Source organism: Microtus oregoni, unplaced genomic scaffold (assembly GCF_018167655.1).
Source record: "Microtus oregoni isolate MIOR12 unplaced genomic scaffold, Mior012 000000F_ref0000247, whole genome shotgun sequence".
Lineage (NCBI taxonomy): Eukaryota > Metazoa > Chordata > Mammalia > Rodentia > Cricetidae > Microtus > Microtus oregoni.
The window spans coordinates 88,597,718-88,622,933 of NW_024543059.1; the positions used below are offsets into that span (position 1 = coordinate 88,597,718).

General features: G+C 38.1%; 1 protein-coding gene and 1 long non-coding RNA gene across 2 annotated transcripts in view; one reads left to right on the forward strand and one right to left on the reverse strand.

Moving 5' to 3' along the window:
• The window catches only part of LOC121446051 (alpha-amylase 1-like), a 151,629-nt gene extending 129,352 nt beyond the window's left edge, over nucleotides 1-22,277 (reverse strand). The window contains exon 1 of the mRNA XM_041648434.1: nucleotides 22,094-22,277. Within this exon, the coding sequence (XP_041504368.1) occupies nucleotides 22,094-22,277 (184 nt within the window). The remainder of the gene's footprint in view (nucleotides 1-22,093) is intronic.
• On the forward strand, nucleotides 21,469-24,141 carry LOC121446169. The gene is made up of 3 exons (XR_005974045.1): nucleotides 21,469-21,927; nucleotides 23,913-23,987; nucleotides 24,092-24,141. It is a non-coding gene; the product is annotated as an uncharacterized LOC121446169 (long non-coding RNA).
• Nucleotides 24,142-25,216: the final 1,075 nt, after the last annotated feature.

Here is a 25,216-nt window from a genome sequence, read left to right on the forward strand (position 1 = left end):
CATTGAAGATACTTCTTATGGAGTTTTTTAGCCATTTGGGCAAGAAACTAATCTTGTCTGGACTGCTTAATGAACTGAACATGCAGGACCTACAGAAAAATGACTGCTGAACTTGCCTAAAAGTGAGGTGATCCTTTGTGGTTCCTGCTTCATGAAAGAGTCTGCTAGACATTCTACAGGACACAGAAAAATATCACTGACAAACTGCCAATATTAGTGGAACTGTCTTTGAAAGTTCCTGCTTCATGGAAAAATGTGCTGGATACTATGGGCCTGTAGGCTGAAGATGGATGCTCCAACAATACAGAAGACCTTTGGGTGACTGTCCAGGCAGTGAGATGTTAATTCTAGAATTTTGGAAATTTCTGACAAAGTTTTTGTTGAAGAGAGTGTGAAGTAATAAAGGAAGTGCTCCCCCATTCCTCTTTGGATTGCAAATTGGTACAACCACTTTGGAAATCAGTATGGTGGTTTCTCAGGAAATCGAGAAACAACATACCTAGTATCCAGCAATACCACTCTAGGGCATATGCCCATAGGATGTTCAATCATACTACAAGCACATTTCTCAACTATTTTCATAACAGTGTTATTTGTGATAGCCAGAACATGGAAACAACCTAGGTGCCCCTCAAAGAAGAATGGATGAAGAAAATGTAGTACATTTAGACAATGAAGTACTTACTGCTCAGCAGTAAAAAACAATGACATCTTGAAATTTGCATCCTAACTGATAGAAGTAGAAAAACAATCCTGAGTCAGCTAATCCAGACCCATAAACATGAAGGTGGTATATACTCACATATAAGTTAATATTAGACAAAAAAACAAAGGATAACCAGCATATAGTCCATGACCCAATAGAACCTAGGTAAGAATAACCCTAAGAGACACATACATGAATCACCCTGTTATTCGAAGGGTGCTTGTTTTTTCCTGGCTGCCAAGACCATAAAAAAATCACACAGCAACTATATTTTTTGCAATACTGTTTGGCTAATAGATTAAGTATAGCATATTTCTAACTAGCTATTATATCGTAAACTAAAACATCTCCATTAATCTGTGTATTGCCAAGTGGTTGTGGCTTACTGGCAAGGTTCCAATGTGTCTGTCTTCAGTCCCAGCTACAAGGCTTCTCAATGACTCTGCCTTTTTTCTCCCAGAATTCAGTTTAGGTTTCCTGTCTAGCTCTACTCTGCCCTATCACAGGTCAAAGCTGTCTTTATTCATTAACCAATAAAAGCAACACATATACACTAATACCTCCACACCATTTCCCTTTTTCTGTTCAAATAAAAAGGAAGGTTTTAACTTTAACACAGTAAAATTACATATAACAAAACAGTTATCAAGCAAGAATTATAGTTACAATATTTATATCTACTTTATCTTTTATTATGACTAAGGAAACTATAACTATATATTCTTCAACTTTATAAAAGACTCCAGAAGAATATCTTACCTAAGTAAACAGGAAGTGCATTGCATGTTACTTCCAAATCTCTAGAATTGACAGAGACATCTCCCTGCTCAGACAGTCACCTGAATTTCTTCTGTATCATTGAAGCATCCATCTTTAGCCTACAAGCCCATAGTATCTGGTAGACATTTTCATGAAGCAGAAAATTTCAAAGAGTGTTACACCTATATTGGCAGTTTGTCAGTCATTTTCTTCTCTGTTTTGTAGAATGCCTGGTATACTCTTATATGAAGAACTGTTTCATTATGTTTTAGGCAACTTCAGCAGTTACTTTTCTGTGAGTCCTGAAAGTCCAGTTCATACAGCATAACAACAAGCAGTTCAGGCAAGACCAGTATATTGCCCAAATGGCTAACAATCTCCATAAGAAGCCTCTTCAATGCCCATTATCCTCTTGACATTGATTGGTGCTGCCAAGAGCAGATGTGTCTCATTGTCATGAAAAATCCTAAGTTCTTAAACATTTTAAATGTCATATACTGAAAGTCTTTGAAGGATTTAAGAATCTGTATCTATCTGAAATATATTTCTGTTGAGAAGGCTGAAGAGCTCAGCAACCAGCTAGCTACTCGAGAGCTTGTTGTAAAAATTGCCAAAGCAATTGCCTGCCACAAGTTTGTTAAAGCCAAAAAGGAGGCTGAAAACTCACAGGCTGCTTGAAAGAAGAAGAAACTGGCGTGAGGGTTTGAAGCAAAGAAGAGATGGGAAACTAAAAGCAACGTGGGATATATGTAGCCTCGCAGAGTTCTTCAGGACATTCATTGGGAGACTAACTGGCCTGCTTCATTTATCAAAAAGATTTTCCTCCTTAAGTTTAAAATGTCAGAAAATTGATAAGGGTAGAAAAAGATAAGCCTACAACTTGGGAGCTGATAATAAATTCTTTTCATTCTTTTTTCTAGAAAGTTTGTAAAGGAAATGAGCATTTTTATATTTGTGTAAGAAATTTTAAGCATATGTACAAGATGGGAAGAGTTTTATTTATTTGTATAAACCCACAGTTTAAAATCAATTTTGTGTTTCTTCTGTTAGGTCTAGCATAGCCTCTGAGGTCCTTGTACTTCCATATCTATTCTTAACATGACGGTACTTTTGCTAGAATTGTGTTTTTCAGATTGGCTTTTGTTTATAATAGATTAGTCATAAATATAAAAATTCTCAATTGTTACTGACTTTACCAGTGATTTTAATTATTTCAATGTTATAAGAATAATTATTGATTCTTTATGGAGGCAGTCGAATTCATATTTTGTAGTCACATAGTAAAAGCAATTGATTAATTTTTGTGTAATGTCAGTGGACATAATTACAGTAAAATGGTAAAAGTAACACATAGACAGAAGGACATCCTACTCCAGTAAAAAGTGGACATAACATCTCTGGAGAATGATTTCAGCTTTGCCTAGAAAATATCTTTCTAACTATTTCTCAACCATGTCATTCTTTAAATTGTGATTGTTGTTTGAAAAGGAAATGGTCCGATTGTGCAAGACAGATAGTTGTAACTCAGGATATCATAACTCTTGATATCTAACAGCTCATGTGTTGTTACCTCTTCCTCTGCCAATTGAAAGATGAAATGAGTTAATGAGGCTAAAGAGAGAACTAATACCTGGGAGTCATTGTCCTTAGGTATGTGTTTTACAGTCCTAATGGAAATCAGTGGTTTGATAACTGACTGGCAAGACTAAATGTGGACACTGTGAAAAATTAGTCACAATTTTAGTTATATTTTTAGATGTAAAGCAGTAACAGTTTCATTAACTTATGGTGACATGTAAGTTTTCTTTATATAAAGAATTAGTGAATAATTTGTTGCTCATTATAGACCAGATGTTGCCGGCTGGTGGTGGCACACACTTTTAATCCCGGTACTTAGGAGGCAGAGGCAGGTGGATCTTGTGAGTTTGAGGCCAGCCTGCTCTACAGAGTGAGTTCCAGGACTGCCAATGCTACACAAAGAAACCCTGTCTAAACAACAATAATAATAAAAAAAAACAAATGTCAAAAAAAAAAAAACAATAGAGACGCTTCAGGCTTTAGAACACCTCATAAAGGAGCAGCTAAATGCTTAGCATATTCAAGAATCAACCAGCCCTTGGAATTCTCCTGTGTTTGTTATTAAAAAAGTCTGGAAAATGGTGAATGTTAGCAGATCTAAGAGCTGTTAATAAGCTAATTTGTCAATGGGCTCTCTACAGTCTGGCATTCCTTTGCCTTCTCTATTGCCTAAAGGATTGTCTCTTATTATTGATTTAAAAGATTGTTTTATAAGACAAAGACAGAAAAATTTGCTTTCATGTTGTCTGCTTATAATAATTCTCAGCCTGTTAACAGATATCAATGGAAGATTCTCCCACAGTTAATGATAAATAGCCCTAACCTGTGCCTATGTTTTGTACATCATCCATTGGAAATGATACACAAACAATTTTGGCAATCTATAGTTTACCACTATATGAATAACATTTTATTATCTCATTTAAATGTCAATATTTGAAGAATGTCAATGTTTGAAGAAATAAAGAAAGTTTTGCCTTGTTGGGGATTATAGTTTCTCCTAAAAAAATATAAAGAGGAAATTATATGGATTATTTGGGCTATAAAATAGATATACAAAAAAATAGACCCCAGAAGGTGCAAATTATGAGAAATCAATTGCAGACTCTTAATGACTTTCAACTATTGTTAAAAGCCATTTCCTATGGCCCACTTTTGGGATAAAACCTGATTAATTGATTAATTTAAAGAAAACCTTAGATGGTGGCAAGGACTGAAATAGTCCCAGGAAACTCTCAGCTAAAACTGAAAGAGAATTGGCTTTGATAGAAGAGAAATTACAGAATGAACATGTGAATCCTGTGAATCCAAATCTTAAGTGCCTTCTGGTCACATTCTCCTCCTAACATTTCCCTACAGCAATTTTAATGCAGAGGGAAGATATTATAATAGAATTTATCCTTTTCACTACATAAATTATGTAAAAAATTAAAACTTGTGTGGAAAAGTTTTTGAGTTAATTCTAAAAAGAAAATTGAAGCTTTACCAATTAATGGTAATAGAACAAAGAGAAAATGTAGTACCAATCACTAATATTGAAATTGACAAACTATGGGAAGAAAGTGAAGCCTGGCAAAGAACTTGTAGTAATTTTTTGAGAGAGATTAACAGCAGCTATCTGTCAATGTCAAGTGAGTTGGGGTCCCTGAGTAAGGGTATCGTGCAAATCAGGACACAGGAGATACAGATTGTGAACAACTGCATAGCAAGCTTTATTTTGTATGGCTTTTTATACTGAATAAAAAACATTACCACAACTCTGAAACCCCCTTTATTCATGTACATCATCATGAGAAACTCTTGTCTCACCTTGTAAGAAAAAATACCTCAATTAATAACAGTAATAAAAATGAAAAAAGTACATAGAAACAAGGGAAAAAGAATACAGAAGCAAAGCACTTCTTTGTAACTGGTAGAGCATGAAGAACTGAATTCAAAGGCCACTTCCTCATCCAGGGTACAGATTTTAACAAAACATTTGAGAAATGGGCACTTCTTTGTAACTGGTAGAGCATGAAGAACTGAATTCAAAGGCCACTTCCTCATCCAGGGTACAGATTTTGACAAAACATTTGAGAAATGGGCAGAGAAAGCTTGCTTTCATCTATGCTTGGTTTGCCAAGCAACCATTTCCCAACTTCATCTCATCTGTCCCAGGAGGAGCCTACACTCTAAGCCAGTTCTGTGTCCCCACAACTATCCTGAAAACAAGAGAATTCAACTTATAAAGAGAACTAGCTGGATCCATCTCAAGGTTGTGAAGGAAACACCAATAACTGGAGCCCCTGCATTCTTTACTTATGGAAATAAATCAGTAAAGGCAGCTTGCAAATCATAAAATTTAAATAAAGTGGATCAAAGCTTTTATGATTTTGTCCAAAAGTCAGAATTATATGCTAGTCTCATGCTACTAGGGGATTTTAAAAACCTCTCACCAAGGTTACCAGTTCACAGTATGCAGAAAGAGTTGTTTTGCACATTGAAATCACTGAATTTATTTCAGATGATACAGAATTGACTTTATTAATCATTCAGTTACATAATATAACCAGGAATAGGAATCATCCTATACAAAACAGACATCCAATCTCATACAGGTTTGCCAAATCCTCTAGCACAAGGTAATGGGAAAATCGGTCAATTATTGATTACAAATGTGCTGAAAGACTCAGAATTTCATTAAAACATCATGCCAATAGCAAAGGTTTTAAAAAATAAAGACTTTTCCATCACGTGGTAACTAGTCAAGGAAACTATAAGGAAAAATGCTACTTGTTCTTTATACAAGCAAACACCACTAACTGCAGAAAGTAACCCAAAGAGTATTCAAAGGAATAAAATCAGACAAATGGATGTGTTACATTTTGTAGAATTTGAAAAACTAAAATCTGTACAACACACCATTGATACCTATTCAGGTTTTCAATGGACAAAAACTGCTTTGAGTTTGGAAAAGACTGATTCAGTAAACACACATTTACTAGAAGTTATGGGCTTCATGGGTATACCTGTACAATAATGACAGACAAAGCTCCAGCATATGCCTATAAAAAATGAAACAGGTTTTTTGCTTATTATAATAGAAAGCATATCCACAGTTATATCACACAATCCTACATGGAAGGCAGTTATAGAAAGATCAAATTGAACCCTAAAGGATATGTTAAATAAATAGAAAGAGATAATAAAGGCCCAAAGAAATATATTGTATAATGCTTTATTAACTTTGAATTTTCTAAATGCAAAAGAGAAAGGAACAACAGCTCTGTAGAACCATTTGATAGTAGAAAAAACTATGGAATTAAGTCAACCAATATACTTTAACGATGTTTTGACCTCAGAATTGAAACCAGGACATGAGTTATGTTGTGAAGGGATTTTGCTTTTGTTTCCACAAGAGAAGAAAAGCAATGGATACTGTTAGAATTGATAAAGATTCTATTTGAACAGGGGGACCTCTTATAAAAGAGATGATAGTTTAATAAATAGCATAGCCATTTAATCTAAACTTATCTATAAAAGTAACAAGTGTTTTTCACTTCACCATAAATAACTTGTCAAAGTGAACTTTCCTAAAATAAGGGTAGGGGAAGGGTTTTGTTTTGTGTTTTTAGAAGAATAAAGGCATCTAGCTAAGGAATTCAAAGACCATTGGACAAAAGAGGCATCTTAATAAAAAAGACAAATCATCCAGAAAAAAAAATGCCAAAGGAAGCCGGGCGGTGGTGGCGCATGCCTTTAATCCCAGCACTCGGGAGGCAGAGGCAGGTGGATCTCTGTGAGTTCGAGACCAGCCTGGTCTACGAGAGCTAGTTCCAGGACAGGCTCCAAAACCACAGAGAAACCCTGTCTCGAAAAACAAAAACAAAAAAAAATGCCAAAGGAAAAAAGAGTAAATTGGCCTATTGGTATATCATATTTCCAATAAGATAAAATTTCATACATCTTCCCAAATGTTTGTTTCCACTATTTTCTACAGACATATAATGCAAATAATTATTTAGTACTTCCAGTCCATTTAAAGATTATAGTTTTCTTTGGGGTTAGAGTGTGACTCTCTCTTTCTCTAACCCAATCATGCACATTTATGTAAAATCCAAAATCTCTGTGCCATGTAAAAAAAAGCCACCTCAATATGGAACAGAAAAAAACCAAACATTTAAGGACCATCTTACTGCCACTAATCTCACAATCTTTTGGTTTCTATATTGACTCTTTAATAGCTTTTCTTAAGGTATAATTATAATCTTAAAATTTATAAGATTAATATATACTTTTTAAACTTTGTGTCATGATAATAATGGTTATATAGAGTACTAACTAGTTCAAAAAAAATAGTTTAACTATTTTCCTGTACATGATTTCAGGTTTGAGTGTCTATCATGTTTCTGCAGTAAACCATAACAACTCCTAATGAAGTCTCCAAAAGGAGGATTTGTACCCAAAATGAGAATTCTTCTAGGACTATGATAATACCACTAAACTGAAAAACACCACCTAAAGACCAGCTTTGGACTACAAACTGCTCTGAACAATTTTTAGGTGGCTAGTTGAGATGATTCAGTCTCACAGACTACTCTAGCCAGGACATGACAATCCCTTTACTTTCCCATGATACAGCGACCGTACTGGACAACAAATGATACAGGTACCTCTCCCAGAACTTGACATTTAACCCAAAATTTTCTTTTCAGAATCTCCTAAATAAGATGTCACCTCCATATAGCAGGAAGTAAATTTAAGAACATGATGTCCATATTATCAATAGTTGTGGTGCATGGTTTTTGGTTATTCAATGGGTTGTGCATATTAGTTAAACTTTAGGGGGATTTGTAACAAGTTGTTATTGGTTATGGCCAGGAAGAAAGTTGAACAAAATAAATTAGATTCAAGTTTCTTGTTTTGAAAAGAAAAAATAGGAATACAGATATGATAGGATAAAAGGGTAGATTATTGAACCTACCCCCAAAAGAAAAAAGACAGGATAAAAATATGATATGATAAAATGGTAGTTTATTATATCCTCTTTTAGAAAGAAACTACTAGTTTTAAGGATGTTACATTGAATTGGAATTTCATATATTAGATACAAATTTTGTATATTGATACAAATTGGAAATTAATTTTGTTAAAGCATACTGTACATGCATTTTCTAATCTTGTTAAAGGTATTGTACCTATACAGCTTATTTAACAACATAATGCAAGTATATAGTCATTAAAAGTTATTATTACTGAGGCAGGCAGATCTCTGTGAGTTCGAGGCCAGCGTGGTCTAGCTCCAGCTAGTTCCAGGACAGGAACCAAAAAGCTACGGAGAAAACCTGTCTGAAAAATCAAAAAAAAAGTTATTATTACCAACTCTTTAGGATAAAAAGAAAATGTAGTTTAGTAACTAGTCCCCTCCTGCAATTAAACTTGCAATCATATTAGGTATGTTTTCAAGGTCAAGCAGAAATATAATTTGAATAGATTGGTCAGCTTCAAACACTTCTGAGACCTACAGAATGTGGCATTTAAGATGTTATAATATGATAGGTTCTTTTTTTATGGTAATGAGACATGTCTGCTCCTGGCAGAACCAATCTACTTCAGAGATGATGAAGATGGGCATCAAAGAAACTCCATATGGAGTTTACTTTCTTTGTGACAAAAGACAGCCACTGGGTAAGAAAGCATTTCTTCCTTGTCTGTTGATACTATGCTATACAAATTGAACAAACAGAACACAAAGAAAGGACATCTGAACTTTGAAAAGACAAGGTAGGACATCTCTTCAGTATATCCTTCTTCACAAAAAAGTCTGTCAAATATTCTAGGAGATAGGCTGAAGATGGATGCCAGAACAATGCAGAGGAACTTTGGGTGACTGTCCAGGCAGCCAGCTGTTTCTGTCATTTCTCACATTTTTGGAAGTTGCTTGCTTGCACTTCCTTCTTACTCAGCTAATTTTATTTCTGTCTTGAGTATCTGAGGTAGTTGAAGAGTAGGATATTATAGTTTGCCTTGCTTATAAGACTCAGAAAAGAAATTCACTAAAGAAGTGTAAAGTGTTTAAGGTTGAGATATATCACAAGTTATGATAGAAACTAAGTTAGGTACAAGACTTTGGACTAACGAAGATGGGATAGATAATGGGGCATTTTCTCTGAATTTTTCAAATGCAAATTGGCTAGGTATTGGTGATGTATTTATTACATTTCCATACATATGTATTTTTTATTTATGTTTTAATAAAGATTACCTGAAGATCAAAAAGCAAAGCTAGCCACCCTTATTAGCCATACAGATCAGGCATACACCCTTAATCCCAGAAACCACACTACTTAACTATAGAGCCTGAGTGGTGGTTGTACATGCCTTTAATACCCACACTGGAGAGAATATAAGGCTGGATGAGACAGGACTTGCTCGCTTTTCAGTCTGAAGATTTTGCAGTGATAAGAGCTCTCTGGCAGTTGGTTGCTTTTCTGATCTTCACCTTGAACCCCAATATCTGTCTCTAGGGTTTTAGTATTCACTGCAATATATTCCAGAAAACAAAAAAAATCACTTAAAATGGATGAGTCCCTAGATACATGTAACTTATAAAAACTGAAGAAAGAATTATAACTCAAATAATTCCATGAAAAGAAAATAAAATGTGCAATAAAATTTTCTCACCTAAAAACATCCTAAGGATTAAATGGATTCACTCCTGAATTCCATCAAATATGTAAGAAATAGCTAGCACCAATGCTCATTAAATTCTCCCAGGAATTAGAGAAGGGAAGCAACACAATTAAACTCATTTTAAAAAGATGTTTTCCCCTAATGTACATGAAATAAAAAGAAAAATAGAATAATTTGCCTCATAAACATAGAAGCAAAAATTCTCAACAAATTCTTTGTGAATCACATACAAGAAGTGATGTAATCATAGTTTGTAATTACAAACTTGTAATTAACTTGCCTATCCTCCTGCAACTTTGTGGAACTATGAAACACAGCTTGTTATAATACAGAGAGGACCAAGAGGTGATTAAAATGTGTTCAAAATTTAAAAGGAATACAATAAAGAAACCCAAGTTCATTACAATCCATAGATTCAGGATTCATTTAGTATATGCAAACTGATAAATATGTACATGAGATATAAATATCTTTGGGTAACTCTAACCAAGTAAATGAAAGATTTGTTTGATAAAACTTTTAAGACATTGAAGAAAAAATTGAAAAAAAATCAAAAGACGGGACGATATACCACACTCATGGATTGGTAGAATTAATTTAATAAAAGAAAAAAGGTCATCGTACAAAAACCAGTCTACAGATTCAGTGCGATCCCATTAAATTTGCAACACAATTCTTCACAGAAATAGAAAGGACGATTTTCAGCTTCTTCCAGAAACTGGCACACATAAAAATGTACAGCTAAAACAAGTTTGGACATTAAATAAAAGAATTTCTGGAGGTGTTGCCATCACTGAGTCCAAGTTGTACTACAGAGCTGTAGTAATGTAAACAGCATGGTATTGGCACAAAACAGACACACTGATCAATAGAATAGAATTGAAAGTCCTTAAATAAGTCCATGCACCCGTGGACATCTGATATTGAGAGAGAATCCAGAAACAAACACTGGAGAACATACAACATCTTCAACAAGTGGTGTTGGTCAAATTACATGGATACATGCAGAATAACACAAATAGTTTTATATTTACCACTGTCACAAACCTCAAAGTGGATCAAAACCCTCATCATTAAACAAGATACACTGAAACTAGTAGGCAACAAAGTGGGGAATAGTCTTGAACACATTGGAATAGGAAAAAGAACTGACTATAACACTGATAATACAGGCATTATGGTCAACAATAAATGGGACCTCATGAAACTGAAAACCATTTGCATGATAAAGGACATCATCATTTGAAAGAAGTGGAAGTCTATAGAAAAGATTTATATCAATCCCATGTTCAATAGAATAGAAGACTAATATCCAAAATGTCCAAAGAATTGAAAAATTCCTGGGATTTGAGAAAACAAATGGTAAAATTAGAAATGGAGTACAGTTCTAAACAGAATTGTCAAAAAAAAAAAAGGAACTTCAAATGACTGCGAAACTAAGAAACATTCAAAATCCTTAGCCATTAGGGAAATGGAAATCAAAAGTACTTTGAAATGCCGGGCGGTGGTGGCGCACTCCTTTAATCCCAGCACTCAGGAGGCAGAGGCAGGCGGATCTCTGTGAGTTCGAGACCAGCCTGGTCTACAAGAGCTAGTGCCAGGACAGGCTCCAAAGCCACAGAGAAACCCTGTCTCGAAAAAAACAAAACAAAAACAAAAACAAAAAAAAAACAAAAAAAAGTACTTTGAAATGATCCAGAACAATAAAACAAAAGATAGCTCATGCTAAGAAGGATTTAGAGTAGGTGAACACTCATTTGCTGGTGGAACTGCAAATCTGTACAATCTCGATGAAAATCAAGGTGACAGGTGCTTAGACAGCTGGGATTCACTCTATTTTAAGATCCAGTTATGCCACTTTTGGGCATATACCCAAAGTATCCTTCATCCTACCACAGAGACACTTGCTCAGTAATGTTTATTCCTGTTCTATTCATAATCACCAGAAATTAGAAACATCCTACAACAAATTTATGCTCACAAATGGGATACATTTATAAAATGATTCCATTATCCACTAAAATATTGAAATCATAAAATTTTCACATAAATAGATGAACTAGAAAAAATCATCCTGACCTACAGGTAGGCTGCCCCAATTTGGACCCCCATCCACTGTAGTAATAGGAGCGGCGGGGCTGCGTCCCCAGCACCCCAGCTGCCCACATGGCTAGCTTATGTCCGAAATAACAACACACAAACTGTATTCATTTAAACATTGCTTGGCCCATTTCTAATTAGCCTCTTCTAGGCTAATTCTCACTTATTAATTTAGCCCATTTCTAATCATCTGTGTAGCACCCCAAGGTGCGCTTACCAGGAAGATTCTAGCCTATGTCCATCCCGGGTAGGAGCTGAATCGTGTCTGCCTCAGAGAGAAAGAAGGGAGCGTGGCGTCTCTCTGAGCTCACTTCCTCTTCCTCCCAGCATTCTGTTCTGTTTACTCCTCCCACCTATGTTTTAACCTATCAGGACCAAGCAGTTTCTTTATTGTTTAACCAATGAAATCAACAGATTGATATATGACACTCCCACATCCATCCACCAGACCCTGAAAGCTACTAGCCCCATCCTGCCCCAAACTCACCTATGCTCCTGAAACCTTGGTGGAACTCTGAAACACAGCTTGATACAATACAGAAAGGACAAAGAGGTGAGTGACCAGCCCCTGGCAGGACACTCCACTCTCTAGGACTCCATAGTGGGGAAAAGCCCCAGCCCCACCCCCACCTGCCTTAACTTATCTAGCTAGCCAGCAGGAGAGTGTCCTGCTGAGTGGACCAAAAGAGAGGAACTCTAAATCACAAGCTGTGACTGCACAGAGTCTACCAAAAGAGCGAATCTGGAGAGAAGACCAAAAAAAAAAAAAAAAAAAAAAAAAAAAAAAAACCAAAACCCCAATGTCTTTTACCCTGAAGGCTACAATAAAACCTACCAGCTAAACTGTACCCATTGATGTAATGGTGACAAGACTGTTTATCAGGATGACCAAGCACTCTCTTGGCTAGAATTCAGTCCTGTTCCACAGGAGGGGATTTATGTCAGGTACAGAAGCTACAAAAGTCATAGGTATTAGGGGAAGACCTATTGATGTTATGTTGATAATTTGGCATGTTGTAAACTCCCTTCTGAATATTTAATGTTTACAACCATAGATTTATGCCACTTTTAACTTTTATCAGAGAAGCTTCTAGTTGCTGCAGGCAGTGTTTAGTGCAGAGACCCATAACTGGTCAAAATACTGAGAGGAAACAGCTGAGAACAAACATCCATAAGTGTCTGTATCAACCTCTTCCCAAGGCTCAGAAAACACTGAGGAAGAGGAGGCAGAAAGAATGTAAGAGCTGTAAGACAGAGAGGAGTGCTGCTGCAAAATGAAGTCCTCTGGACGTCACATTGTTGCTTCATACATGAATTCAAAGCAGCTGTGGTTACCTGCGTGAAACCTCCACAAGATCAAGCCAGTTAAACTCCTTAGCATTGAAGGGAGTTATTGGCAGCTAATAGTTACTAGATGCAGAGAGGTCACTTTTCTTGGGGCATGTGGTCAGTGGATGCACAAATGTAATTGAAAAAAAATTTTAAAAAAAGTAATTAAACTCAGTGTATTATTAAAAAAATAAAATAAAAAGGAAGTGAAATTGAGGAGATGATATGTGTTGTGGTTGAGATGAGGGAGGGAATGGGGGATGGATATGATGAAGACACATTAAACGAAAATTTCAAGGGATGAATCAAATTTAAACAAAGCTTGTTATTTAATACAATGAGATCTGATAGAAAATTTGTAGCTTCATTTCTTCTAAAGACAAAGATAATATCTTATGGTATTAGCAATTTGAGGGATAATTACTGAAATAATGCATGAAAAATTTATGGCATCATGGTTAGCTCACGCTAATCATCTGGGGACATAGAGAGGGATCAGTTGCTATCAGCACTTATTATTCTTACAGAAGAATTGTTTATTAGGCTATTTTTGTCTCATTCATTCTTATAGCTATCTGTGGTTGGTACATGCCTTTAATCCCAGTTCTTGGGAAGCAGAGGTGGGCAGAAGTTTACATATTGGGTTTTAAGTCAGCCATGAGTATATAGTGGGACCCTGGTTCAAAAACAAAACAAAAATATTCCTTGTGCCTGATTATGCTGAAATTATGTTCACTTATAAAGAAACAGTAATTTGCTGTGTAATGTCACATGATGCATTTAAAAAATAGAAATATTCTGATAAATTTAAAACAAGTAATGTTCATTTGAAATTGTAGTGATTACAAAACAAAATCAGAATGCTAATGTACAGTTATAGTATGTCAACCTATTTTCCCGTAGGTGGCAGACATTGTCAAGAAGTTACAGAAAAGAAGAGAACGTTCTATGACTTCTAAAGCTGACCACTAGGTGTCTCTTTACAACCATGTATCTCCAAGCCCTTGTATAAAATTCAGGCAGGTGTACAATTTTCTACTCTTTCTTGCTCAACCAATAGCATCATCACTGCTCTACAAGAAGTGCAAACCAAGCACCGAGGAGATGAGCATGGGGTGAAGCACTGTGCACATTGAGTCTGCCCAGCAGGAAAGGAAACCATCAACCTCTAAGAGGAAAAAGACACCGAATACAGTTGGATTGCAGAAAGCAGCTTATTAAAATGTTCTTCAAGAGAAAGAATACCCCCATTTAAGGGATCTTGAACAGTACTGACCACATCTGCAGGTGTTTATAAAGAAAGACAGAGTGTTAGTAGCTATGGGTCTAGTGAATGGTTCCTTATGAAAAGACAAGAAACGATGGAAATTCCTGACCAGGGAGGACAGCCACACACACACACACACACACACACACACACACACACACACACACAAACACACACACACACACACACATCTAACTTTACTGGCTTCATTAACATGATATATTTGTATCTCTCTCTCTCTCTCTCTCTCTCTGTGTGTGTGTGTGTGTGTGTGTGTGTAAATTTCACCAGTAAAGTTAGACGTGTGTGTGTGTCTATTGAAATTGGAATGGGAAATAATATCACTGAAAATGATGTCAGGCTGTCCTCCCTGGTTATGAAATTTCTTTTATATCCCAAAGAGAGTCTTCAGTATGGAGTTCAAAGTATATAAGCAAAATCCTATTGTTCTGACAAATTTGCTTTTTATGCTAGAGACTATTATCTCCAGTTAATTCTAAAGTTAATTAGGCATGTGTAATAAACATGGTTTCACATAGAGAATTCCAGATACTAGAAGGAAATGCCATTTCTGGAGATAGTTTACTTTATCAAATGATAAATCAGGAATGAAAATATATGTCCAAATTCACATAAAGATATAAATATATATAAACAAAAGATATCACACCACTGTCAATGAAGATTCAGTTAACAAGACAAAATTTTGATCCTATCTAGCAGTTATTTAAATCAATAATATTTTATAATAATTTCCAGATACTGTAGGCAAACCAATGGCTTTTCATCACTTCACACCGTTCACAGGTATTAATGGTCCAACCACAGGCTGTAGTTCCAAATTATGGTTAATTTTTCGGACAAGCACAACACTACATGTGATGTCCCATTTCTTTAAGACCTGGAAATATCATCTGGCAACAGACATACTTCATTTCCTAAATATAGCTGGCAGCCTCCACTCTGCTTCCTGTGTGGAGACCTAAGAGTGCACAAAGTGAGTAGCAGCTATTCCAACCAAAGCATTTCTCTGTTGGGAGAACAGGACTGTGCTTTTCCTGGAAAAAAATTACAGCCAAGATAAAGAAAGACCCCAATGATGGAGGAAGGTCATTGGCTAATAAAGGAACAGCCCTGGCCCATTTTATTGGTTAGGACATAGGTAGGTGGAGTAAACAGATCAAAATGCTGGGAGGAAGAGGAAGTGAGGTCAGAGACTCCACAGCTCTGCTCTCCGGAGCAGACGCCTCAGCAGAGACGCCATGCCCCTCTCCCAGGATGAAGCTCCGACCCAGGATGGATATAGGCTAGAATCTCCCCGGTAAGCGCACCTTGGGGTGCTACATACAGATGATTAGAAATGGGCTAAATTAATATGTGAGAATTAGCCTAGAAGAGAATGGGCCAAGCAGTGTTTAAAAGAATACAGTGTCCGTGTAATTATTTTGGGGCATAAGCTAGCCGGGCAGGCGGCTGGGGTGTTGGGGACGCAGCCCCGCCGCCGCCCTTATTACTTCATATGGCGCCCACGTGGACAACTGCTTCCACATAAAGCCTGAGACAGCTTGGGAAGTAATTCTAGAACAAAATGAAAGCATTGTTTCTGGTTTCTTGGTAGCAGCAATTTCTCGTTTCTACTCTGCTTGCTAGAGGCAAGCAAGCGCCTCATCTAAGAGAGGCTTCCTGACTCAGCTTTAGCTGCAAAGCCTGCAGCTCATTAAGAGGTCCTGCCCCGAAACACTTAAATGGTGTTGACGAAAAGCTGAACACATGCTTTTCGGTTTTCAGCCGCAGCAGGAAAAAAGTTGCGCCGTTTAAAAATGCCAGCTTTCTGGGCTGTCCTGCCAGAACAAACTCTGACTCTTTTATGCAGGCGGTTTGTGCGGTTTGCAAGCACAGGCTGCTGAAGCTCGCTTGCTGGCTACAGCCAGTACCTCAGCCATGAGGCTGGAAAGCTAAGGAATGGGCTGGATCCAGCTGGCAAAGCCACACCTTTAATCCTACTGATATTGCTTGGTAAATTAAAGACTCGTGTGGTCAGAAAAAGAGAGATATACAGTAAAGAGAGATTCAAAGACAGAAAATTTCTAAATGATTTACAGCGTGTTAAAAATATATGCAGACTAAAAGTCAAAATTCTTAAAGTAAAAAACAAAAAAAAAAAGGAAGAGAGTTGTTGTGTGTGGTAGCACACGCCTTTAATCCCAGTGCCTAGAAGGCAGAGACAAACAGATCTCTGTGAGTTCAAGGTGTAGTAGTGTACACCTTTAATCCCGAATGCCTGGGAGGCAGAGACAGGCGGATCTCTGAGAGTTCAAAGACAGCCTGGTCTACAGAGTTACTTCAGGTCAAAGATACAGAGAACCTGTCTCAAAAAGCAAAGAGTTAAAAGTAAAAATAAACAAAATAGAGGTTAAAACACAGCTGCACAAAGATGGAAAATACACAGAGAATTTTGATACTGTATGCTATTATGCTCTCTTTGAATTGTTTAAATGCTGAGGAAAGAGAAACAGATGCTAAAAGATATTTATTTATAAATACTGCTGAAATAATCCAACATAGATATTATGAATTTGGATCTAAGGATATGATACTTTGGAAAGGAGTTTCTTATTTTGTTTTCACAGAGAATGAGACGTTGTTCATTTCTTCTACTCCGATTTGGTATGATGGACCACGCCCTCCTGAAGGATTGTTGTGAACATCTTCAGAAAATTGCTTTGCTCAACTGCCAACTGAGATGAAACTAACACACAGGTTATACCATGAAAGACCTAATTAACGACGCCCCCATTCAGCAGGAAGCAGTTTGGAGAGAAATAACTGCGCCCATATTCCCAAAACATGTTTATAAATGTTCTTTTACATTTAAAGGGGGATATGATATAGGTATGAATAATTTGCTTTAGTATAGATTTTGCTTTATTGATAGCGATTTACGGTCAATTCTGTTATATGTATATGTATTTCTGATATTGATTAAGGTGTTGTGATTGTGTAGTTCATTATTAATATGTACTGTATAATTAGGAAATATAGGTTGTTAATGGATAATCATTGATAATAGTAAAGCTTGTAGTCATGTTAGTTAGATTTTCTAGGTATATAGAGATATATTTTAAATAGGCATTATTCATATTTTTCAAAGATTATAGAATATGGCATTTTAAATGTTTTAATAACTTAGGAATTTTCATGACAATGAGACACTCTGCTCATGGCAGCACCAATGTACTTCAAGAGGATGATGGGCATCGAAGAGGCTCGTTATGGAGATTGATAGCCATTTGGGCAAGAAACTGCTCTTGCCTGGACTATTGCATAAACTGGACGCAGAGAACCCGCAGAGAGAGGACTACTGAACTTGCCTTAGGTGAGATGATCTTTCGGGGTTCCTGATTCATTTTGAAAGAGTCTGTGAGACATTCTGCAGGACACAACAGATAGTGACTGAACTGACTTTGAATTTTCCTGCTTTATGCAAATGTCTGCTGGATACCATGGGCCTGAAGGCTGAAGATGGATGCCCCAACGGTACAAAAGAACTTTGGGTGACTGTCCAGGCAGCGAGACGTCTTTGTCATTTCTAGAGTTTGAAGTTTCTTAGTTCTTGTTTACTTAGGTAATATTGTATCTTTCTGGAATCTTTGATGGAGTTAAGAATAGTTAGTTATAGTTATAGTTTTCCTTAGTTATGATAAAGATTATTGTAACTTTTACTTGATAACTGTTTTGTTTTATATAATTTTGCTATGTTAATGTTAAAGCCTTTTTTTTTTTTTTGTTTAAACCGAAAAAGGGGAAATGATGGAGGAAGGTCATTGGCTAATAAAGGAACTGCCCTGGCCCATTTTATTGGTTAGGACATAGGTAGGTGGAGTAAACAGATCAAAATGCTGGGAGGAAGAGGAAGTGAGGTCAGAGACTCCACAGCTCTGCTCTCCGGAGCAGACGCCTCAGCAGCGACGCCATGCCCTGTTCCCTGGCAGACACAAGCGATGAAGCTCTGACCCAGGATGGACTAGGCTAGAATCTCCCCGGTAAGCGCACCTTGGGGTGCTACACACAGATGATTAGAAATGGGCTAAATTAATATGTGAGAATTAGCCTAGAAGAGAATGGGCCAAGCAGTGTTTAAAAGAATACAGTGTCCATGTAATTATTTTGGGGCATAAGCTAGCCGGGCAGGCGGCTGGGGTGTTGGGGACGCAGCCCCGCCGCCGCCCTTATTACTTCACCCCAAGAATCCAGGCAGCCTCGTGGGAAAGATTCAAGCCATCCTGGTCAGCTTGTTGGAGAGTAGAGGAAATGCAAGAACGTGAAGAGATGGCATGAACTTTCTAGAGTTCCATTGGACCCAGGAATGAGTTCCCTGGAAAACAGGTCAAGATTACCTCCCAGTGCACTTAAGCCTGCAGAGGGGTGATGAGGTCCACTACAGAAGCACATGGGGGTTTGTGTACTCTTCCCTTCCTTAGATGACATTTTACAGCCTAAGTTAATTTAACTTACGGGGTAGCTCTAGCTTCATTTGGCTGGGGTTCTCTACAAGAAGTATCTCTCTCTAAGTCGCTTCTCTAAGCTGCCTACTTAAGGAACACCAGTTTCTCTCCTGCCTAGGACTAACTAATTCCCTGCATTAGGAAAGGCTACTTGTAAGCCATCTCTCTCTCTCTCTCTCTCTCTCTCTCTCTCTCTCTCTCTCTCTTTATTTGAATTCAGAATGAAACATTTAAAATACAGTGTTGCTGTCTAAGCAAAGCAAAAAAGTCAGCACCCTCACCCATAAAAAGCCTGGTGCTTGCAGGGAGAAAACCTGTCCTGCACTAGCAGAGTCCTTCAGCTGGCCTCGGGTGTGCTGGACTTCCATTCTTGAATTTTTGCCACATCAGGTTAGCACCAATTGTCCTCTGCTGTGCCCGAGCAGAGTACCTGTTTAATGTGATTTATGTCAGCAGCCTGTGGACTCTCCCCTGCTGTCAGGTGGAACAGACCTCAGGCGTTTAGAGCAAACCTGGCTCTATGTTGTGGCTAGCCTTCCGAGCAGTCTGGAGCCAGCATACAGGCTCCTTGCAGAAGAGAATACATGAATTTTGGTTGTAGTCTCTTAACTTAGCCCCCAGCCCGGGGCCCCTAGGCACAAAACTCGGCTGGTTTATGCATTTGTGGTTCAAATTCAAGTGTTCTTTTTGCTTTTGTTTTTCCAGCCACAATGAATAACTACCAAATTTTTAAATAGATAGTAAGAACTAATTTTACAGGTTGTCTTGTGTGTGATAATTATTAGTAAACAAATACTTAAACATCCTTTGACATTCCCAGTTGCCCTGTGGCTTTGTGTTGTCTTAACGATATTAGATCTCTAACAATCGGTGCGTTTTGCAGCAAATTAGGTGGCACGGGGAAGAAGAATTCTTCTCTATAAAACAGGTGCCTGAATAGGAACAAACCCACTAGGTAAGCTCAGATTCCAGCTCTTGTCCGCACTTATGGTAACCTAGGGAGCTATCTAATGGATTCTCGTGTTTTCCTGTCCCCTGAAGGTTCAGTTCCTTTAATATAAGGATTCATATAAACTCCTTTCTGTGCTTGACGTTTAAATCAGTGACTGTTGGAAGAAGGGACAGGAATCATTGAAATCAACCCAGGAAGTCTGTGGGTTCCCCTCCCCCCACCCCGCCCACACACTCCTGTTTTCTCATCCCAGATTAAGAAGTTGTGCCACCTGACAATGCGCTTTTCTCTTACAAGTCTCAACACCGACGGTGGGATTCTCTTTCCGCTGTTCTCTTCCAGCACCTTTTAAAAAGAAGTCAGTTGTCTTCTGGGGGATTTGTTTCTCGGATTTTGTTGGGATAATACTGAAATAAAACAGAATTGCCTACGCGTATGGCGAAAACTGCAGTTTTAAAAAGAGTCACTTCGGAGCAGTTTTAGACCTATTCTTATATGCAAATGCAAGGGATTGGCTGGCTACTGGACTGTCTAGCTGCCAGTCAAGTAGCTTGCAAAAGAACCCTTTGCCATCTTTTAATGCAAATCAGGAAAGTTGTGTGGTGAGGGAGCAGGGGTTGGGCGGAGTGTTAAAAACCCCTACCAAAGAAAATACCACTAAATTAAAGCAAATACTATTAAGAATTAATTGTCTGTAAAGATTCACAAATGAAGTTTTTCTTTCACTAAAACTCTACATGCTACAAAGGAAGTAAGTCTTCATGTCGTCTTGAGAACGTTCCATGATTCTTCCAGAGTCTGCCTATTGTCGGAGTCTGCCCAAGCTTCCCTTTTATCTTTGTACTCTTCCAGTTCCTGGGACAGACTGCAAGGCATTCCTTTCTTTTTTTTTTCTTTTCTTTTTATTTATTTATTTATTTATTAAGGATTTCTGCTTCCTCCCCGCAACCGCTTCCCATTTCCCTCCCCCTCCCCTGATCAAGTCCCCCTCCCTCATCTGCTCGAAGAGCAATCAGGGTTCCCTGACCTGTGGGAAGCCCAAGGACCGTCCACCTCTATCCAGGTCTCTTAAGGTGAGCATCCAAACTGCCTAGGCTCCCCCAAAGCCAGTATGGTGCAGTAGGATCATGGGATGTACTCACTCATATTTGGTTTCTAGCCATAAATAAAGGACATTGAGCTTATAATTCATGTTCCTAGAGAAGCTAAATAAGAAGGTGAATCCAAAGACAAACACATAGGCATGCTCATGAATATTAACCTTCATCAGGCGATGAAAGGAGACAGAGACAGAGACAGAGACCCACATGGGAGCACCAGACAGAAATCTCAAGGCATTCCTTTTAAGCGGCTAACGCAGCAGCCAGCAAGTTAACTTCCAGGCGCGCGGTCCTAGAGCTGGCCAGACCAGCCACAGCGGCTACGGGGCGCCTTCCAAAAAATCAGGGCCATAGTTGGCCCGTGTGCAAATAAACCCCCTCCAAGTGCTACTTCCAAATATAGGCTCTCCGGTCACCAGAGGCTGCGCGGTCCCGAGCACGGCCCTTCCTACCCGCCCACGCCGCGCCCTGCAAGGCCCACATCTGGAAGCCAAGTCGTCCACGGTCAGCTCGTGGGAATGCCTTCCCGCAATGTTCAAGAACCGAAATTTTCTCTTTGAAAACATTTAATATATTTTAGGCCTCCGCTGAAATGCCTTGAACAGCCCATTTTGAACCAGAATAATTTAGTCTGACAACAGATTCTTCCTCTGTTCACAGCCTTCCCACAAGGAGGAGCTGAAATCCGAACCTCTCGGCTGTGATTGGATGCTTCTAGAAAAAGCCAGGGAGAAAACCCCTCCCAGTCCAGAAGAGCTCAGTCGGGCAGGGAGCCCGGTGACTTCAGAGGCGCCCGCCTGTCCCCCGCCGCACCTGAGCCGCTGCGAAGCTGTAGGACCGCCGCCTGGACCGTATAACGCCCGCGCCCGCCCGCCCCACCATGCCGCGCTCCTTCCTGGTCAAGAAACATTTCAACGCCTCCAAGAAGCCCAACTACAGCGAGCTGGACACACACACAGGTAAAAATACGATCTGCAAATCTGTGCACGACCGAACCGCGTTTCCACTGCTTTACTGTGTACACAGTGGGCTGCTTTCCTTTCGGTGCTATACTGAAACAGTCCTTCCAATCTCTGGATCACCTAGACTAAGTTTTAATTCAAAACTTTTGAGTTCTTTGCTTACAAGGAAAGCCTCCTTCCGGTAGTGCAGTGTGGTTCTCAGAGGCGGTGTATCTCTCACATTCCTTGGCTACATCAACCCAGCGCCACTCAAACAGGTGGACAATAGAAGTCCCTCCCGATTGAGTGTGTGGGTTATACTGAGCCCAGCAGAACCCAATAAGGGAAAGCAATAGGAAGAACTTCATTTTGCTTTGAAGTTGTCAGTGTTCTCTCTACCACCTCTTTATATGCTGAAAGAGGGAAAATTTGCAAAGTAAATGTTCATGAATAAATATTTAGAGTACAAGCTATATTCTGAAAGAGATTAGCAGCAATGCTGTGAGCAGATGAAGAATCCTTAGAAACTCCCATGGAGAATAAACTTAGTATTTTTAAGGGCAAATATTATTTGATTGGCATTACATCTTGTTTATGTCCTCCAATAGTACATCACAACTGAAATCAAATATATCTAGAACTTTCCATATATAAATCTTTGCATTGTCCATTACAAATAGTCATAGGATCATCAATTTGGCTTTTGGCTCCCATTAAGATTTTTTTCATTTTAATAATGTCTTTCAATTTTAAGAAACTGAAAAACATAATGGAATGTACCTGCTATTTTATTACTAAAGTGAAAGATAAATTAGGATATCTGGCAGTTCAGAAGAGTATATATAAAAAGTCCTCAAAACAAATAAATTAGTAAAATTTATATAAGGAATGACACTAAACTTAAATGCCTCTGGAACGTACATATATGCATTTCCCCTTCATCAATCCATAGGATCAATCAGTGGTCAGAGCAGTATTCCTGAAACATTGCTTAATAAAAAATAAAAATTCATTGCTTTTCACAATGTACCTCTATACCTATGAAAGAAATATAGTATAGGTTAAGAAACAACCCACCCTTACATTTAGCCAGTAATGAGTTAGTGTACTCCTTTTGTCAAAGAAAGAGTATGTGAGGACTATAATGATGAACAAAGCAGGTTCCTATTCTAGAAGTTCCTTTTAGTATAAAAAGAAAACAGCATAAATATTACTAAAGCAATAATGGTGTTAATAGCATAATATAGATGAAGATCATGAGAAAATTGATAATATAGTGAGTTTAACATGGATGTCTTGTGTTTGGAGACTACTCCTAAGAATGTGACCTTGTAGTTTGAATGAAGATTAGCAGAGGATGCTTTGAATATCAGAGAAAAAGAGATCATGGCAAAGTAATGCTTACAGATGAACAGAATTTAGAATATTGGGGAAATATTTAAAAACAACAGAAATGTCAATGGCATTAGAGATTCTATGAAAGGGAAACTGAAATTAGACGAGGCCATTGAATTAGGCCAGGTGACACAATTCAGACCAGGAAGAGAACCACTGAGACTCTATGAGGACCAGACAATGCCATAAGAGTGGTAATGTGTTCTGTGCTCAATAAATGACTGTGACAAATCCTTCAGTTCCAAGTTCCAGATATTGGCCAAGATGTTGAATTGAGTAATGCCCTTGTTTTTAAATAAATAAACACTAAATCAGAAATTTTTTAATCACTAAGTTCTAATCCTTAAAAAACTCCATACACATAAAAACTATGGATCAAAGAAAGTGAGGAAAGCAGTCACACCCATATAATAAACATTAGATTAAGCATTTTAATAGGTCTAATTGTAATTCAGTGTTCTTTTTATTACAATGTTCTATTTATTACACTAGAACACTAAAGTTGTGCTTTCCAATATGAGACACAATCAATGATTGGCTATTGGCTGTGAAATGTTGTTAGTCTAAAGAGAATTCATGACTAGTGAAAAACGGACTTTGCTTTTCAGATTCAGTATACAAACAGAAGGGAAAAATAATTTCATATTGCTTAAATCTTCAAAGAACATATCCTGATGTATTAGGTAAAATAAAACTATTTTATTACTATTAACTCTTATATTTTTGCTTCATTTTAACTGACAATTATAAATGTTAAGTCATATATATGACTTGTATTATATTCTAGAGGCACTGTTATGTCTGAGAGGAGACACAGACCATGCACAGAAACAAATGGTAATAAATGCTGTGGGACAATGGTTTTACTCTGTAATGTTTGTCTCTTTTACTTGTTTAATAAAATGCTGATTGTCCAGTGGCCAGGCAGAAAGTATAGGCAGGGTGACCACATAGAAAGTATAGGCTGTTCCGTGCTCCCCTGTCCAACCTTCCTTTATCCCAATCCTCCTGCTTTCCCAAGGCCCGACCTCCTTCCCTTCTAACTTTTCTCTTCCCATCTCCCCTTACCCCCAACCCACCCCACCCCAAGATCCCAATTTTCTCCCCGGAAATTTTGTCTACTTCCCTTAGCCAAGAGGATAACTATATGTTTTACCTTGGGTTCCCCTTCTTTCTTAGCTTCTTGAGATTCACCTATTGTAGACTCCGTGACCCTTATTTATGGCTAGAAACCAATTATGAGTGAGTACATCCCATGTTCATCTTTTTGGGTCTGGGATACCTCACTCAGGATAGTGTTTTCTATTTCCATCCATTTGCATGCAAAATTCGAGAAGTCATTGTTTTTTACCGCTGAGTAGTACTCTAATGTGTAGATATTCCATACTTTCTTCATCCATTCTTCCATTGAAGGGCATCTAGGTTGTTTCCAGGTTCTGGCTATTACAAATAATACTGCTATGAACATAGTTGAACAAATGCTTTTGTCATATGATAGGGCATCTCTTGGGTATATTCCCAAGAGTGGTATTGCTGGGTCCAGGGGTAGGTTGATCCCGAATTTCCTAAGAAACCGAAACACTGACTTCCATAGTGGTTGCACAAGATTGCATTCCCACCAGCAATGGATGAGGGTACCCCTTCCTCCACAACGTCTCCAGCAAAGGTTATCGTTGGTGTTTTTGACTTTAGCCATTCTGACAGGTGTAAGATGATATCTCAAAGTTGTTTTGATTTGCATTTCCCTGATTGCTAAGGAAGGTGAGCATGACCTTAAGTGTCTTTTGGCCATTAAGGGAACCACTTTAGGGTTGGCAAGAGACCTGACCCTAGAGGGGCTCCCAGGTGCCCAAGCTGAGGTCCCCAGTTAGTTCCTTGGGCAGTTGAGAATAGGCAACCTGAAATGACCCTA